The following is a 17,213-nucleotide window of genomic DNA, read 5'->3' as shown; positions in this document are numbered from 1 at the left end:
TAAATTAGAATACAACTTTAACCAGCAAACAAAAAATATTAAGAACTTATTCTGAGAATTGGTGTATTTGGAGGGGAGATATTTAGAATATATTTTTAAAGTCCGAATTTTTAATAAATAAGATAAATTAGTATGTTTCGAAGGTGCACTCTTATTTTTTAAGTTTGAATATTACACTGCAGCCTGAGCGATCTTTTCAAAATGCAAATCCAATCACGGGATGGGTTCTTCCATTAAAATGGCTTCTCGACCGGGCGCGGTGGCTCACGCCTGTAATCCCAGCACTTTGGGAGGCTGAGGTGGGCGGATCACAAGGTCAGGAGATCGAGACCATCTTGGCTAACACAGTGAAACCTTGTCTCTACTAAAAATACAAAAAAATTAGCTGGGTGTGGTGGCGGGCGCCTGTAGTCCCAGCTACTCGGGAGGCTGAGGCAGGAGAATGGCGTGAACCCGAGATCGTGTCACTGCACTCCAGCCTGGGCGACACAGCGAGACTTTGTCTCAAAAAAAAAAAAAAAAAAAAAGGCTTCTCACTGTTTATCACTCCTAAGGACTTTCCTTAACATAGTCACGCAGGGGATTGAAACTTCTTGCTTTTACTTTCCTGGCCTCCCGTTGAATCACACTCACCCTTGCTGGTGACGGTGGGCTCTTGGGCAGCTCCTCCGGCTCCCACAGTCCTGAGGGCAACTGCCTCATCTTGGGCCAGGTCAGATCTCCATTTCCTGGGCCCTCACAGCACCGCTTTTTCATACAACCCTGTTGCTTCCTCCAACCAGGCTGTAGCCTTTGCACCCTCAGCAGTTACAAGTAGGTAAAAAGCCTGGAAACATCTGTTGAACGGAGGAGTCCCATACCCTTTAGAGCTGAATTGTGCTTTGGGTAAATTAGGGAGCCAGTAGTGGAAGTTAGCTTATTTATTTATTTATTTTTATACAGATGGAGTCTTGCTATATTGCCAACGCTGGTCTCAAGCTCCTGGGATCAAGCAATCCTCCCACCTCGGTTCCCAAAAGCGCTAGGATTACAGGTGTGAGCCACTGCATTCACCCGGCATTTTTATTTTGTTTTATCAAAATTTATGAGGGAAATGGGAGAAGAGTCTTGTGTATATAAACTAAGATATCGCTATGAAACCAATAAGTTTTAAACTATAATTAAGAGACTAAATTCTCCTATTTGTATTTGCCCCATTTAAAAACAAATTGTGCCCTTCCCCAGCTCCAATATTACCTCCCTGCTTTATGTATCTCCATCAAACATACTCTATATATCTCATTTATTTTGTTTGTTATGCATTTTTCCCACGAGAAAGTAACCTCCAGGAGGGAAGGGATATTTGTCTCTTTTGCTCACTTCTGTATCTCCCAGTCTACAGCTGTGTTTGGCACATAGTAAATGCTCTTTCTGTATTTGTTGAATGAATGAGTTTAGTTCAGTAGTCTTCCTTGCCCAGAGATAGCAGGCAAAAACATCAACTAACCCTGAAGTAAATTTTCATGGAATCCAGTTCTGGATTTTTTAAAGGCTCTTAATGCAACTATATTTAGCTGTGATCCCTTCACATTAGGCTTCCTAATACATCAGGGGTCCTCAAACCACAGGCCATCAGAATCATCTGAGAGCTTGTAAAAGTTGCAGATTCTCATCATCAAAGATTGGAATTATGCAGTCAGACGCCAGCTAAGGACAGTTCCAGGAGCTGCATTCGGACTGTGGCCCAAGGGCCAGTTTGAGAAATACGGGCTGTGACCCCCAGCACGTGCCGAGTGAAAGCTCAATTCCTCTAAAGCAGTATTTATCACCTACATTGGCTCCGTACCCATGCGGGTTTTAGCAATAAATAACCAATGTCCAAGGGACAGGTACCCTTCGCGCGTTTTTACAGATCTGGAAACACTAGCCATCCCTTCCTCTCCGCTTCCCCTCCGTTCCCGCAAATTTACGCGGTTCCCGCCAGGATAAAAGACAGGTAAAAAGTGCGCAGAGCTACCAAGAAAAAGAAGGGACGCTCAAGGCACACTAGGGTCCAGGCCGGACACCTCCGCCAAGTAAATGCCTTGTGACCTTTGCCTTTGCACTCGGGGCCAATAGTTGGCGACTTTTCGGCGCTTCCCGCTGGGAACGTGGAGGCCCGTGGGGGAAACATTCCAGCCTTGGGCGGAGGAAGCGCGGCGCGGGGCGTGGGGGAGGAGGGGACCGAGGGGGCGGGACAGAGGAGGGGCGGGGCCTGGGCGGGGCGGGGCTAGAGGGCGGTCTGAGGCTGCGGCCACGGGGAAGAGGGGCGGGGGGCGGAGCCTGGGAATGGGGCGGGGCCGGAGAACAGCCCGTCGCTAAGGCCTGCGACCCAGACCGCGGGGAGGAGGCGGTGCCGCCCGCTCTGGCCCCGCCCTCGGGGGGGTGGGCCCAGCGGGAGGGTGCGGCCGGCGGGGCGCGCGGGAGACAGTTCGCTCCGACTGCCCGAGTGAGGGCGCTTCGCTCCCAGCCAGGACATGGCCGCACCTCCCCGCATCAGGAGCGCCGGCTCACGGACTTCTCGCCCAACTCCCTGAGCGCTCCCTCGTTTCGATCTTTAGAAAACCCCGCTTTCTTTCTGGGGCCGTGACGAGGGGCAGGGAGCGGCGAGCAAGGATGCGTTGAAGACCGCGAGGGCGCGCATCTCGGGTGCAGCCGTGGGTCCCGACGCGGAAGCCGAGCCGCCTCCGCCTGCCTCGACTTCCCCACTGAGCTTCCGCCGCCGCCTGCCGTGCTTGATGTGCAGAAAGAAGCCGGACACCATGATCCTAACACGTAAGCTAGACTTGCGCCTTGTCGTCGGGCCGGCCGCGGGAGCGGGCTGCGGAGGGGACCCGCCGCGAGAAAGTGTCACCCCGCCTTGTCAAGTCGGTGCCTGTTCTGTGCTCTTTAAACGCTTTCTGCAGAGTCTCCGGATTTTCTTGGAGGTGGTGTGGGGATAGCAGGACTCGCAGTTTGGGGAGGGAGTTTGAATTTTGGAGGAGTGACCCTTGATTACCTTTTGCCTGGGGATCGCGGGCCAGCGCACCAGGCGGGCTCCGGATCGGTCGCAACCCGTGAAGGGAAGCCCTGGTTCACTTTCCTCCTTGAGCCGGGCGGGGGCACGCGGCTCTGGCTCGAGGGGCGCGGCGACACCGCCTTCTACCTTCCTTTCCTCTGGGGACTGCTCTGCGCTCGTACTGATCTCCTGTCATTCACCAGGTTAGTCCAAAATCAAAGTAAACTCCGGGACAGTTTACTGTTTGGGAACGTTTTAGACCCTAGTGGCGCTTGGAAATTTTTTTTTTCATCACTGCCTGAAAGTTCACCAAAAACTTGTTTTCCTTTTCAACCATTTTTGGGTAAGATACTTTAAGCGCTGGGAATTAACTCAGACCTGGCCAGGGAAGTCTCGGTTTGGTGGCCGCAGGTACCTGGAGAGTGTTGGGGTAGTTTAGCAAGCCCCGTGGCTTGCAAAAGTGCTTCTTGCTAGGAAAAAAAAACACACACACACACAGTTTTGTTTTTTTTCCCGGAGATGGGTCGCTGAATCGTGTCCCTGAAATGCCCCCTTGGGGATACCCACGCCCTTGACCCGGACAAGGAGGCCGAGGAGCGAGTTCCTGGGCCGGAGAGAGGAAGGAAGCTCGCCTCCCGACCCGACTATTTTCGTAACAAGGCGACAGCTTCTTGGAAGCCTGCCCCCACTCCATGTCGCTGTCCCCACCTCCAGAGTCCTGGGGCGAGCCTTTGATCCCTCCGAAGGAGGTGCACCCCTCCTCTCTGCAGCACCCTGCTGCGTGTAGTTTGCTGCGTCCGCGAGCGTCCTTCAGCGCACAGCCCCTGGGGCGAGGAAAGTGAGAGGGGACACGGGGTCAGGCTGGTGGGGTCTGATCCTGGTCAGCAGCCTGCTAGCTGGGCGAACTTGGGCAGTGACAGGACCTCGCTGTGCCTCCTTCATCTGCACCAAAGGGGTGATAACTGAATTACCTACGCGCGGGGAGGTTGTGAGGATCAAATGAGCTCATGCAAGTAAAGTGATTAGCAGGTTGCCTGTTCCCGATGTTCAATAAATACCCAGTGTGTGCTAATCACCGCAGAAGGAAACCCCTGCTTGCAGTCATTAATCTGCATTTAAAGAAAGCTTCGTCCCACTCCCCACCCTTCCCCATCCCCAGTCTTGTTTTGAGTGAGTCTTTTTACACCCAATATGGATGAGCAAATGGATTCATTCTCAGGATTCAGAGGTTGTTTCGGCGATTACTGGTGAGATAGAGGAATGCAGCCTAGGCTGGTGGCATTGATGATGTATTTGGAAAAAACGTTACAGCTCGGGAGAAGGCAGAATACTGAGTCTCAGATTACATTTTTTTTTTCCTCCAAAATTCTGTTTGCTGAAGGGATGAGGGAAAATAATAGTCCAGCAGACAGCAGCCCTCTGAATGTAAATCTATCAGCAGCTCCAAGAGGTTGACTAATTCGCCATCCATCTGGACTACAGACTGGTCCTCGGTGGAGATAATTTGCAGACTATAAGTGTGGAATTAAGGGAGGTGCCATCTTGGCTTGCAGACGGCAGCAGATGGTCAGAGGGGTGCCCTGTAAGGCAGCAGCCCCTCTAATCGAAGAACTAAAGTCCTGGGGAACCAGTGTCAAATGGTTAGCAGATGTGTGCACAAAAGTTATTTTGAGACATTTTCTGAGAAAATGTTGGCGATTGCATGTATTCACATTTCTTGTGGCATGCCAGATTTACAGCGTGGCCTGAGCGCAGATGCATACTTTTTGCATTAGTACTACTGTTCAGAGTTTAAAATGAAGCACAGCTGACTGAGTTTCTCTCCTGGCTGTTTTGAAAAGTTTGCTTTTGACAAATACTTATTTTATTTTAATTCACACAGAGTAGCACCAGACACCAAACAGCCTGGAAGTTCAAAAAGGGGACTGGGGATAAATAGTTTCCAACTTAAATCTTTCCCTGGAGTGGGTGAGAAAAGTGGTTTTGGTGACTTGTGTCATAACTTCCCAACTGCAGATTTCATGAGAAACACCACTCATTCCTTAAACAGTGAATAGTTGAGCAATTAACTGTTGCTAACTATGAAGGCAGTGTTTCAAATTTTAATGCACTGGAAAGATTGAAGGATTTTCTTAGGGCTCTGGAGTAAAGGTGAAAGGCAGGTTACCCTTCAACCTAAAGCCCTTGTTTGCATGATTTTTTGTTGTTCTGTACTGTGGTTGAGAGAGCAAAGACTAAGCAAAGTTTAGAGCATTTCTACATTAAAAGAGGTGTTTGGGTGCTTCTGGAAAATATACCAGACCAGTAGAAAGACATGTTGTGATTCAACAAGCTATTACTGTGAAGTGAGTTTAAAAATGTATATAGTACTTAAACTCTTATTTGTAGAACTATTATGGGACTTAAAGGGGATATGGGAGGCCCCAGTTGAGATGCCTTCCAATCAGAGGCTTTTTGAGATTCCAAGAGGTGGTTTCAAATACAGAAATAAGTACTTGGGTTTCCCTTGGTGTCCCCATGGAGATTTTAAGCCATGACGCAATGTTTAAATCAGAGTGGTATTTTTATGACTTAAGTGGGTAAATATGCAATTGGAAAATATTCAGGGAAGGGTAATTTGGTCCAGAAGAATGGGGGCATCCAGAGTACAGTGGGTGAAATGGATCGGACTTTTTGGAAGAGAGCCTTGTGCTGGACAGGATGGTCCAGTATTGTCAACACAATACTGGACATGCTTCACTCTCCTTCCTAGCAACAGGAAGACGGAAATGAGGCCATGCAAAAATAAAAGACCCTGAAAGACTCCAGACAATACCTGATCCACCCTACCATTCACCCTGTATAGCCAGAAGACTTTTGCAAAAGTAAAAATAACTTCAGATGTTTCCCCTTCCTCCCTGGCTATTGCCAAATCATTAAAGACTGAATTCTCAGTACTTTACAATATCATAGCAAAACCTGGCCCCATGGTGTGACTGGCATCCAGACCCACATCATGCCAAGCCTGTTCTTGAGATTATAAAGCAGACCTGGGGAGAAAGGTGATTTTCATTTGTAATGTTTGCACAGTCCAATGATTTGAATTACATGAGTTGGGATCTAGTGGGAGAGAACTAATTTCTTTAGTGTCTAGACAGTTGTATCTCTGACTTTTCTCAGAATGCTCATTTTATCAGGATCTGCTCCTGAAATTCTTAGTTTGGAGTTGTGGGGCTCTAATGCAAAGGAGTAATCTGTACATCATTCAAGACACTAAAAAATACATTCCTTCATGTTGCAGTCAGGGTGAACTAATGCCCAACCATAGAGTGTAAATATCCAGTGTGTCCTAGAAAGCACTATTCCAAGATCCTCTTTTCCATGGCTGTGAAATCAGAAGGAACATGCTTTTCTGGAGCACTTTCACAACTGTCTCTATTTCTGACTCTGTGGCCTTTGCATATGGATGAATGCAGAGGGAGGTGAGTGCTGTTCCTCTTTGAAGGAAGACAGTGCTGTAGGGTTGAAGTATGTTTTATAGGAATGAGTTACTGCGTTGAATGAGCGCCATCAGTGGTGTTTTCTTTCAACTTCAAATTAGTTAGAGATCCAGTTAATGTAAAAGGGTTTAGATTCCCAGCTGAGAAGGGCTCCTTCTGTCCTCTGGCCCTTTTCCTTCTGTGGGACCTTGTGTTATTAGGGATTACCATGATCAGTGATAAGAACTGCGGAGTCCTCCCGGGGGTCCTCTAATTAGGTCTAGTCTGTCTTAACGTTTTGTTCACTTGCCATCATAATTAATGTTCTGCCTTGCCATCATAATTTGTTCTGCCTTGCCATCATAATTAATGGAGAACAGGAAGACAGCCTTCACATTAAGCTTATATATTTTCTTTTTTCTTTTCTTTTTTTTTTTTTTTTTTTTTTTTTTTTTTGAGACGGAGTCTCTCTCTGTTGCCCAGGCTGGAGTGCAGTGGCGCAATCTCGGCTCACTGCAAGCTCCGCCTCCCGGGTTCACGCCATTCTCCTGCCTCAGCCTCCCGAGTAGCTGGGACTACAGTAGGCGCCCGCCACAATGCCCAGCTAATTTTTTTGTATTTTTAGTTGAAACAGGGTTTCATCGTGTTAGCAAGGATGGACTGGATCTCCTGACCTCGTGATCCGCCCGCCTCGGTCTCCCAAGGTGCTGGGATTACAGTCGTGAGCCACCGCGCCCAGCAAGCCTATATATTTTCATAGTGTCTCCCAGGCAGCAACGAGACTTCTCTATTGTGGCCCTTACGGAGCCTTACAGTTACTTTGTAATTTCCTGGGAGGCTTGTGTGCGTAGGTAGGCAGCTATAATGTTAGAGTGCAGGAATGACGAATTTTTTGTGAGTCCCCGCCATGGGGGGAGTCTAGTGAGAGGAGACTTGGGGATCTGTCTTTAAAATTTGGGGGAGTGTTCTGGGATACCATTTTCTAAAACTCTGGCCCGCGTTCACTGTACGAAATAATGTTTTCTTCAGTGAAAGTACTTTCAAATATTATTTCTAAAGGCAACTTTTCTCCCAAATGTGACTGAAAATATGTGAATGCCTGCCTATAAGGAAATACAGTTTTGAGCACCAAAAGGTGAACTATTATATCCTTCTAAAGTGAAGCCAAGACACAGTGGAAATCAGTTTCTCTTAATCATTCATCAGCCTTGGGGATTTTTGGTTGTTATTTTTTTGGGGTTTTTTTTTTTTTTTTTTTTTTTTTTGTTCTACTAGACTTACTTTCCTCGTGAAAAGTGTGCTTATTTTCATTTTATACATTTCTCTACTTGGTGCCTTTTGCTGTCTACCCCTTCCCCCGTCGGGGAAAAATCAAAAGCTCATTGAAGGCTGAGGTCAGTGAAGCTGAGTCCTCAGATGCCTTTGGCACCTCCCATCCACATTTTGTTCTCTGCCCTGCCCCACCTTTGAGTGTCCTGTGGAGAGGACTGGAGGTCACTTCCTGAAGCTTGTCAGAAAGGCGCCTTCCTTCTCCTCGCAGGAGTCTCTAAAGGATGTTTAAGGGACAGAAGTTTTCCACACCCTGGTGTTGTAGCATTTCCCAGGCTGGCAGCACTTTAGGAAGCCACGGAAGAAGAGACTTCAGAAGTGAAATGGCCTGTGGCCCATTCACGGTGCTGCGTCACAGCCACGCTGTGTCCCTCCTCACACTCAAGTGACAAAATAGAAGATGCTGAAACTGAAGTGATTTTTACCTCCTGATTCTGGAGAAACCATAAACTCATAAGGGATCCAATCTCCATACAGTTCTCTTTTTCAAATTGTATAGCACAGAAAGGGCATTTTATGTAATGCTTGGACATCTGTAAAAGTCATTTGCATGGGAAGTTCCAGAACTTGGCAAAGGCAGCCTGGAAAACCAGTGCCTTTTCCCGACTGAGGGGCGGCTGAGATGCAGAGAGGTTCAGTGACCAGTCCAAGATCACATGTGAGTTGACTGGAACCTCAGACCCCTTCCAGTCAACATGTGTAAACAAAATGAAGGTCTTAAGTTGTTTGTAGGAACCTGAATCACAATTTGACCATTAGATTAATTTCTGTTCATTCATTAGTGTTCATTTAGGGGGCTGGGTGTCCCAAGCAATACTGGTGAAAATAATTCCTTAGCTCACCTAGAACACAGCAAATCTTACTTTTTTCTCATACTTTTTGGTACAAAACTGAGAAAGTCTAGTTGAATAGTGTTTCCTCTTTGAGGTTTGCCATAGAAATGGCTGGAGGTGGCTTATACTCCTAACAAGTACCTGCCATATTTTCATTGTCATTGGTCTTTGATAAGGCAACTTGATATTTCATTCATTTTCTTTTTTCTGTGAGAATGGACGAAAATATGGGTGAGCAGTTTTTTTAACAGACATTCCTGCTGTCACCTTTATTTCTAATTTAAGGTTTTACAGCGTTGCAATTTGCACACTATTTTATTTTCTCCTGTGCTATCGCAGAACTATAAAGCAAAAGCCAATGTTGTGGGAGATGCCCCTCGTAGAATAAGCTTTGCTAACATATGTAAAAGAAAGAGTTTATTTGTATGCCAACTTTTAATAATAGAGACAGGGTTACTCTAGGTTTGTAATCAGATATTTTGCCTTGAATAATAAGTTTAAAGAGGGAATGGATTATATAATCTTAAAACATGTGCTTCATTTTACCAAAAAAAAAAGAGACTCAGAAAAATAAGGACCTTTAAAACTGTATTAATTAGATACTTTTCTTTCTTGAAATTCTTAACTATGCAGTTATCATCTTCAAAGGACTTCGTACTTTATGAGCTATTCCAAATCACTGTTGTTAGTGCATAGTTTGAACTGCATAAATATTTGACGTAGAATACTAGAAATACGTATACATATGTGTGTGTGTGTGTGTGTGTGTGTGTGTGTATGGATAGAGAGAGATGTGTGTCCTTGTAGCAGCGATTTATTTTTATCCTGCCCCAGGTTGAAATGAAATAGAAAGATGTGATGATTCAGTATCCATTTCCTTCTTAGTTTATTTTGATTTCAGTTTGACCTCTTTTTGCTGGGTAATAAGTGCCAATTTTTGATTAGTTGGGAGATATTTTCTGTTCCTAGAAATAACTGGATCTGCACAAGCCTAGAGGGCCTGATGGAGCCATGTCCCTCATGGGCTCAAATTCATCCAGAGCTGTTGCCTTTGCCAGGGAAGAGCACATATTTTGATGTGAGCTGCTTGCCTTTTCCTGGTTTATGTGTTAAAAGGAGTACTTTGCAAACTCTTGTACTAGATGATCCCCAAAGAGGATTTCAACTGGTTTAAATTCTACATGGCTAAAGTGTCACTTGCAGGGCTTCACCCCAGGTATAGGCTTGCAGGGCCTGTCTCCCAGTGTTTCCTCCTTTCAAGGCAAAACCATTTATTAAGTTGTCATCACATCACAGGGAAAATGGGTCCTTTTTCCCCTCCTTTCTACAATTTCTAGGAATGTTCTTTACTAGAAAGCTGTATATGTATGTCTCTAAACCTCAAGCAGAAGAATAAGAGAAAAAAAAATGAACAAAACTTAAAAAGGAAGCTCCCCAAAGCTTCCATTCCTTGCTAGGACTGAAAACCAGTATGGTGATTTACAAGTGAGGGCACTGTTGAAATAGGCAAGAAGGGCCTAACCTGGGGATGAGAGCTGGGTAGCTTTAGCCCCTTCAGCAAATCACCTCAATTCTGTACCAGCTTCCTCATTTGTAAAGAGAAAAGATGAAAAGCTTCAAGATGTATTTCAGCGCCCAAGTCACGGGTTATTTGGAAGATAACATGCTGCTGTAAACATGAAAGATCAATAAGGAAAGTAAAACTCTTAAGAGCCTTCTATGCATTGAAGTGTTTTCTTCCCCTCAAGTTGAAATTTAGAGGGCTACAGACACGCACAGAAGCAAACGTCATTGGTTTTGTGTTCTCTATGATATGAATACAGGCTTCATGGGACAAATCAAGAAGTCGATCTCTTAAAAAGCAAATTAGGCCAGGTTTGGTGGCTCATGCCTGTAATCCCAGCACTTTGGGAGGCCAAGGCGGATGGATCACTTGAGGTCAGGAGTTTGAGACCAGCCTGGCCAACATGGCGAAACCCCGTCTCTACTAAAAATACGAAAATTAGCCGGGTGTGGTCGTGAGCACCTGTAATCCCAGCTACTTGGAAGGGTGAGGAAGGAGAATCGCTTGAACCCGGGAGGCAGAGCTTGCTGTGAGCTGAGATTGTGCCACTGCACTCCAGCGTGGGTGACACAGTGAGACTCTGTCTCAAAAAAAAAAAAAAAGAAAAAAGAAAGGCAAATTGGAAATGTTAGCTTTTAAAATAAAAGTAATTAAAACTTTCGTAAATTTACAGAATTGGGGATCTCTCGTAGCAGTTTCTAGTGGTCCGGTTTTTTGAGGGAAGAAGAATGTTTCCATGTAATTGATAGGACATCTGGAAAATTAACAGCGGGCATGGAACCCTTTCTAGAGGTGGTCTTAGAGAGCAGGTGAAATGGGCATAAAGGAAATATTAGAGTCAAAAACTTAGGGAATTTACAAAGCCACTGGCAAGCCCAGGTTTTATAGATGAAGCAACAGGACCAGAGAAATTCTTTTCCTAAGGCCACCTATCTAGGCAGTGGATTCTTTCCTGGAGCTGTTTTCCTGACTTGTTACAGTAATGCTTTGTCCTCTGTAATAGAGTATCAGAAGGACTTCAGGGCACCCAGATGCAAAGCTGTTTTACATCTGAGGAAATAATGTTGGTTGCTCATTGTATAACCAGGCTCAGAAGGTGCTTCCATCTGATCCATGAGATAACTTCCTTTCTGCTTCATACTCCTGCTTTTTGCTCTGTATTGTAGTAAATCCAGACTGCATTCCTCCCAACACTTCTGCTTCCCAGCTTACCTCTTACTTCATTCAGGGTCCTTTACGCCGAATCCCCTCTCCTTTAATCCAGTTTCATATCCAAGATCATAATGCTTCCTTAAATAAAGGAGCACAGACTGGGCCCAGGCAGACCCCACTTGTCCACTAGCAACAAGGGACACTTCTCCCACTCTGATGTCACACATGTCTTTCCTATGTTATATCACATTCCTCTTCCTACTGTACAGAAGTTCTTCATGCTTAGAAGAAAAACCATGCATGAGAATAGTGCATTTCAAATTGGTCACATTAGTAGATAACACAGCATTTAAAAATATATAAAAATGTAAGACTGTATCACTTATTGTAGGTTTTGTTTGAAACTTCTTTTATAATAGTTACATATATAGACACATGTTTATATGCATGAAAGTGTACTTATATTTATACACACACATATACATGTACATACATGTATATATGTGTGTACCATGTTACAATGTAGAATGTATTTCCTATTGGGGATCCTGGTGAGAAAAATTAAGACCACTTACTAGAACAAAAATTGTATGAGTGGTTTATTTCTTTATGTAATATTTATTGAGCAACTACTGTGTGCTGTTGTAGGTGCTTGGGATATATCACAGAATAAAATGGACAAAGAAGCTTGCCCTTTTGGAGCTTACAAAGAGGAAAGACAGAAAGTAAACAATAAGTTTTGTGGAAGAAGAAAAAATAAAACAGGAAAAGGGGGAGAGAGGGCCCAGATGCCACGGCCCACGCCGGTCATCCCACATTTTGGGAGGGAGGCCGAGGCACGCAGATCAGTTCAAGTCAGGAATTCGAAACCAGCCTGACCACCACGGTGAAACCACGTGTTTACTAAAAAAAAAAAAAAAAAAAAATTAGCCCAGTGTGGTGGTGGGCGCCTGTAGTCCCAGCTACTCAGGAGGCTGAGGCAGGAGAATCACTTGAACCTGGGAGACAGAGGTTGCAGTGAGCCGAGATTGTGCCACCGCATTCCGGCCTGGGAGACAGAGTTGAGACTCCTTGTCAACAACCAAAAAGGTGCGGGGGCGGGGGGTGCAGGGAGTAGGGGGACAGGGCATGAGAGGAGGCCGGTGTGGCTGGATCAGTCAGAGGCAGGCGGGGTCCTGACAAGAGCCAGGACATGTGGGACATTGTTAGGAGTTTGGCTTTCACCAATGAAAGGGACACTCACTAACGTGACCTGTACAGGGTCACTTGGGGCTTAACAAACACGTGGACCTTGCAATAGCCCTTAGGAAATCAGTTCGTTTCTAAGTGGAGGATAGAGGGTCTCATACGCGCTGTACTCCACTGTGAATTTCCTTTCCACTTGGCTTCCTGCTTCGAGTCAGGAGCTTATGTCTGATTTTCCCTGAGAGCTGCTGGCAGTACGCCTAGTTGGATCAATAAATAGTGAAAGGGAAAATGTAGGATGATTAGCTTTAGCTAAACATAGGACTGTACTAGAATATACCTAACAGTAGATTTGAGTTAGCTATTGTTAAGCCAGATAGCCTAAGAAACTGACTTAGTGACTGACCAGTCTCCCAGAAGCTTCTTGTTTTTTTTTTTTTTTTTTCAGACTATGCATAGCAGATGTTTGGAATTTTTTTAGGCACCTGAGGGCAGGAATGCTGTCAGTTGCTGGTGAAAATCTTTACTGTGATTAGATAACATTAGAGTTTAATAAATATTAATATATGAAGTCTGCTGTCTGCCTTAACCTTACTAGGAATTTATTTTACATAGATAACTCCTGATAACCAGTCTTTGGCAACTGTGTATGTTTAACAGTTGGTTGTTTTTTAATTGCAAAGGGTAAGAGATTCAAGTCATCGTTCTCAGTCTGCCTTTAAAGAAAGGAAAATAGCAATAGATTTTTTTTTTCTTTTCCTTCTTCACACCAACCTATCTGTACTTCCTTTGTGCAAAAAGTTGTCTTTCGGGGTATACAAATGAATTAAAAAGTGAGAAGTTGGTGGAGTGAAGAAGGGGGAATTCATTTGAGAGAACTCCGGGCTTAAGGTATGAGAGCTTGGTACGTCCTCAGAACTCCAAGGAGTTTGGAAAGCCTGGAGCAAGCTTACATTTGGAGGCCTTCCAAGAGTTGAGTAGATAGGCAGATGCCAAACTGTGAAGGCTGTGGTCTTTGCTGAGGAGTTTGGGTTGTATTTGAAAGGCGGTGGAAAGTCACTAAAGAATTCTAAGCAGGGGAGTGACATAATGAAATATGTGTTTCATAAAACCAGCCCAGTGGCTCGGGGATCCTTGAAGGAGGATGGATTTGTTGGGGGCAGGGAGGGCTGAGGCTTATCAGAGTTCAGTGAGGAGGCTGTTAGGATAATCCAAGGGTGAAAAAGTCCAGGACGAAGGAATACAAAGAAATGTTATCTGGCTTAGTGGTCCTCAATCCTGGCTGCCTTTAAACTGAGGGAGCTTTTCTGAAATACAATGTCCAGGCCCTACCTAGACTGAGTGAATCAGAATACTTGGGGAGGGGATGGTCGGTGTTTTTAAAAAGCTCCCTGGCCAGGCACAGGTGGTTCACGCCTGTAATCCCAGCACTTTGGGAGGCCAAGGCAGGTGGATTGCCTGAGCCCAGGAGTTTGAGATCAGCCTGGGCAACATAGCGAGACTCTGTCTCTATAAAAAAAGTATAAAAACTTAGCCAGGCATGGTGGTACACACCTGTAGTCCCAGCTACTCAGGAAGCTGAGGCAGGAGGGTTGCTTGAGCCCAAGAGTTCAAGGCTACAGAGAGCTGTGATCGTGCCACTAGACTCCAGCCTAGGTGACAGAGTGAAACCCTGTCTCAAAAAAGAAAAGAAAAGAAAACTCCCCAGCATAATGCCTGCCTACATCCAGGGCTGGGAGTCACCAAGATCTCCTTAGCTTACTACACGTATTTGTGGTCGTGATTTGCTTCTCCCAGTGAACGCCCTCTGGAACCCACCCATCAGGTAAAGATGGGTTGTAATTAAAGCCATCGTATCCACCTGCACAACATTCCTGCCAAATTGGTCACCTTGATGTCATCAGAATTGATAAGCAGTATCTTCCTTCCCATTTGAAGGAATCTTTGTCACCACGGGGCGGTGAATGCATCTTGGTTTGGATCAAAAAGCACCACATGCCTGCACACAGCTGACATGGTTCTCTAGCAATAAAAGCATCAACTTTTCCATGAATCTTTGCCCATATGTCTATCAAATTTTAGGGAATCCAGGGAATCTGCAAAGTGCTTGAATTTTCTTACATTCCTTTAATTTCTTAGAATTGCATTTTTAAAAAAAATTCACTGTACCATTTGCATCGAAGCGTGATTTTGGTAGCATATTATCAAAGAAGAGAAGAAATCCAAAAGTTCCCCCTGTGAAGCTACAGCGAATGGAAGATTGAAGTAATCATATCTTGTTTAGACCCAATTACTGTTGCTCAACCAGCTAAGATAACAAAGTTCAACAGAATGATGCTGGGGGTGGGGAGTTTTTGTTCAGCTTACTGTTGAGGAGTGATGGGAAGACAGGATCATCCCGTCATGCCAGGAAGTGTGCAAATATGGCCTAATGGTTCCCAGCCATACACAAAAGGGTGTCCGGGACTCATCCATCTAATGTCCAGAACTGCTTTGTGAAACGACTTTGACTAAAGCTGTTTCCAATAAAAATTTCCTGTTTCCTCCTTACGGCATTTGTCTGTTGTTTGCTTAGAGAAAACCCAGGTAGAAAAGTTTCATTGTATTTCCATTGTATTTTTAGTTTCTAGTGGCATTTTTGTTCAGTGGGGTATGTTTTTTAAAAAAATCATCCTCGTAATTTTCACATCACCACCCACATACATTGAAGGGAAAATCACACATTCAGAGCTGTGTTAGAGGCCCCCCAAAACAAGCATGGGGTAGATAAAGGTGTCCGAAGTAATATAATATATATGCGGTTTTCTGTAATATTTTAGATTTTGTTCATTGTTACATAATATATTATATGTATTTGTTACATAATATACATTTTATATATATATATATATATATATATTTTTTTTTTTTTTTTGAGACGGAATCTCTTTCTGTCATCCAGGTTGGAGTGCAGTGACCCAATCTCAGCTCACTGCCACCTCCGCCTCCCCGGTTCACACCATTCTCCTGCCTCAGCCTCCTGCATAGCTACAGGCACCCGCCACCACGCCTGGCTAATTTTTGTATTTTTAGTAGAGACGGGGTTTCACCATGTTGGCCAGGCTGGTCTCAAACTCCTGAGCTCAGATGATCTGCCTTCCTTGGCCTCCCAAAGTGCTGGTATTACAGGCGTGAGCCACCATGCCCAGGCTGTTACGTACAGTATTTTTAAAGGGAAGAACCTGTCTTGCAGGAAGAACCTTGCATTTTTGTAAGTAATTGTTCCTTCTCTCACTATGGCATTTGAATGTAGAAATCTCATTTTTAAAAATTTTTTTATAAGTTTTTTTTTTTTAGATAGAGTCTCACTGTATTGCCCAGGCTGGTCTGGAAGTCCTGGGCCCAAGCAGTCCTCCCACCTCAGCCTCCTGAGTAGCTGCGAATACAGGCAGAAAGCTCTTTTTTCTTTTTATATTTTTTGTAGAGATGAAGTCTCACAATTATTGCCCAGACTGGTCTTGAACTCCTGGCCTCAAATGATACTCCCACCTAGGCCTCCCAGAATGCTGGGGTTACAGGTGTGAGCCACCTCGCTTGGCCTCAGAAAGCTCATTTTTAAGGTGAGGTGGTTACTTCTCTATCTGTTTCCTCATGTGTTCATCTCAGAGATATTAGTAATCCACATTTTAGGATCAATGTGAGGTGTAAATGAACTAATACGCACTAGCGCTTAGACAGGGCCTCATGCATATTAAGCACTCAGTAAAGTGACCCAATGATATCGAACTGTTGAGAGGTAAATGGGAAGACTGCATGGAGGAGGTGGCATTTAGTTGGGATCTTGAAGGATGAGTGAAATTTCATCTTGAGCATTTCAGGCCAGATAATTCACTGAAGTGCAGTGTGTGTGGAGATGAGCACCAAATTTACTTTGGCTAGAGTGCTTGGGTACAGGGAGCTGAACAATTAGGTTGGATGCCAAGTGGAGAGCCTTGAAAACCTTGCCAGGGTGTTTAGACCTTTTTTTTTTGACAGGGTCTTGCCCTGTTGCTCACGTTGGAATGCAGTAGTGTGGTCACGGCTCACTGCAGCCTCCACCTCTGGCTCAAGTAGGTCCTTCCACCTCAGCCCCTCAAGTAGCTGAGACAACAGGCATGCACCACCATGCCTGGCTAATTTTTGTATTTTATGTAGAGATGGGGTCTCCCTATGTTGTTCAGGCTTGTCTTGAACTCCTGGGCTCAAACAGTCCACCCAACTCTCCCTCCCAAAGTGCTGAGGCTACAAACGTGAGTCACCGCACAGAGCGAAGACCTCATTCTTTACGCGTGGAGCTCCAGCGAAGTGTGTGAAGGAGAGAGAAGATTAATACTGTAACTCAGAAAGTTTGATGAGCCAGGATTGATGGACAGATTGTCTTAAGAGAGGGGTGTTTACAGACCCAGAGTTTTATTAATAGGAGATTAGAGCGAAAGTAATGGCGTGAATCGGGGAATGAAACTGTGTGACTCGCATGTAGATATAGGTTCATTTCACATTAAAAAAATAAAAATAATTGATTTTTAAAAATCAGTACGTACATTGGATTGTTAGTACTTTCTCTTGACCTATGAATTGGAAAGTGTAGGCGTGAGGTCAACAAGTATTCCATTTTCTAAAAAATATGTCACAACTTTTTACAGTTTTCTAATTCTGAT

At 44.7% G+C, this 17,213-nt stretch overlaps 1 protein-coding gene across 9 annotated transcripts in view; it reads left to right on the top strand.

Moving 5' to 3' along the window:
- Window positions 1–17,213, top strand: part of DLC1 (DLC1 Rho GTPase activating protein) — a 530,403-nt gene that overhangs the window by 477,999 nt on the left and 35,191 nt on the right. The window contains exon 1 of one of the 9 annotated variants that reach the window (XM_004046680.5): window positions 2,371–2,793. The exons of 7 other annotated variants lie outside the window; for them this stretch is intronic. In XM_004046680.5, the coding sequence (XP_004046728.3) occupies window positions 2,757–2,793 (37 nt within the window). In that variant the 5' untranslated portion in view covers window positions 2,371–2,756. Of the gene's footprint in view, window positions 1–2,370; window positions 2,794–2,846; window positions 3,220–17,213 lie in introns of those variants that run through there. One more of the 9 variants, XM_055349274.2, reaches the window with a different exon arrangement.

This window comes from Gorilla gorilla, chromosome 7, assembly GCF_029281585.2.
Source record: "Gorilla gorilla gorilla isolate KB3781 chromosome 7, NHGRI_mGorGor1-v2.1_pri, whole genome shotgun sequence".
In the NCBI taxonomy this organism is placed as follows: Eukaryota; Metazoa; Chordata; class Mammalia; order Primates; family Hominidae; genus Gorilla; species Gorilla gorilla.
Note: the sequence above shows the minus strand (reverse complement) of the source record. Positions and strands in the feature narration are given on the sequence as shown.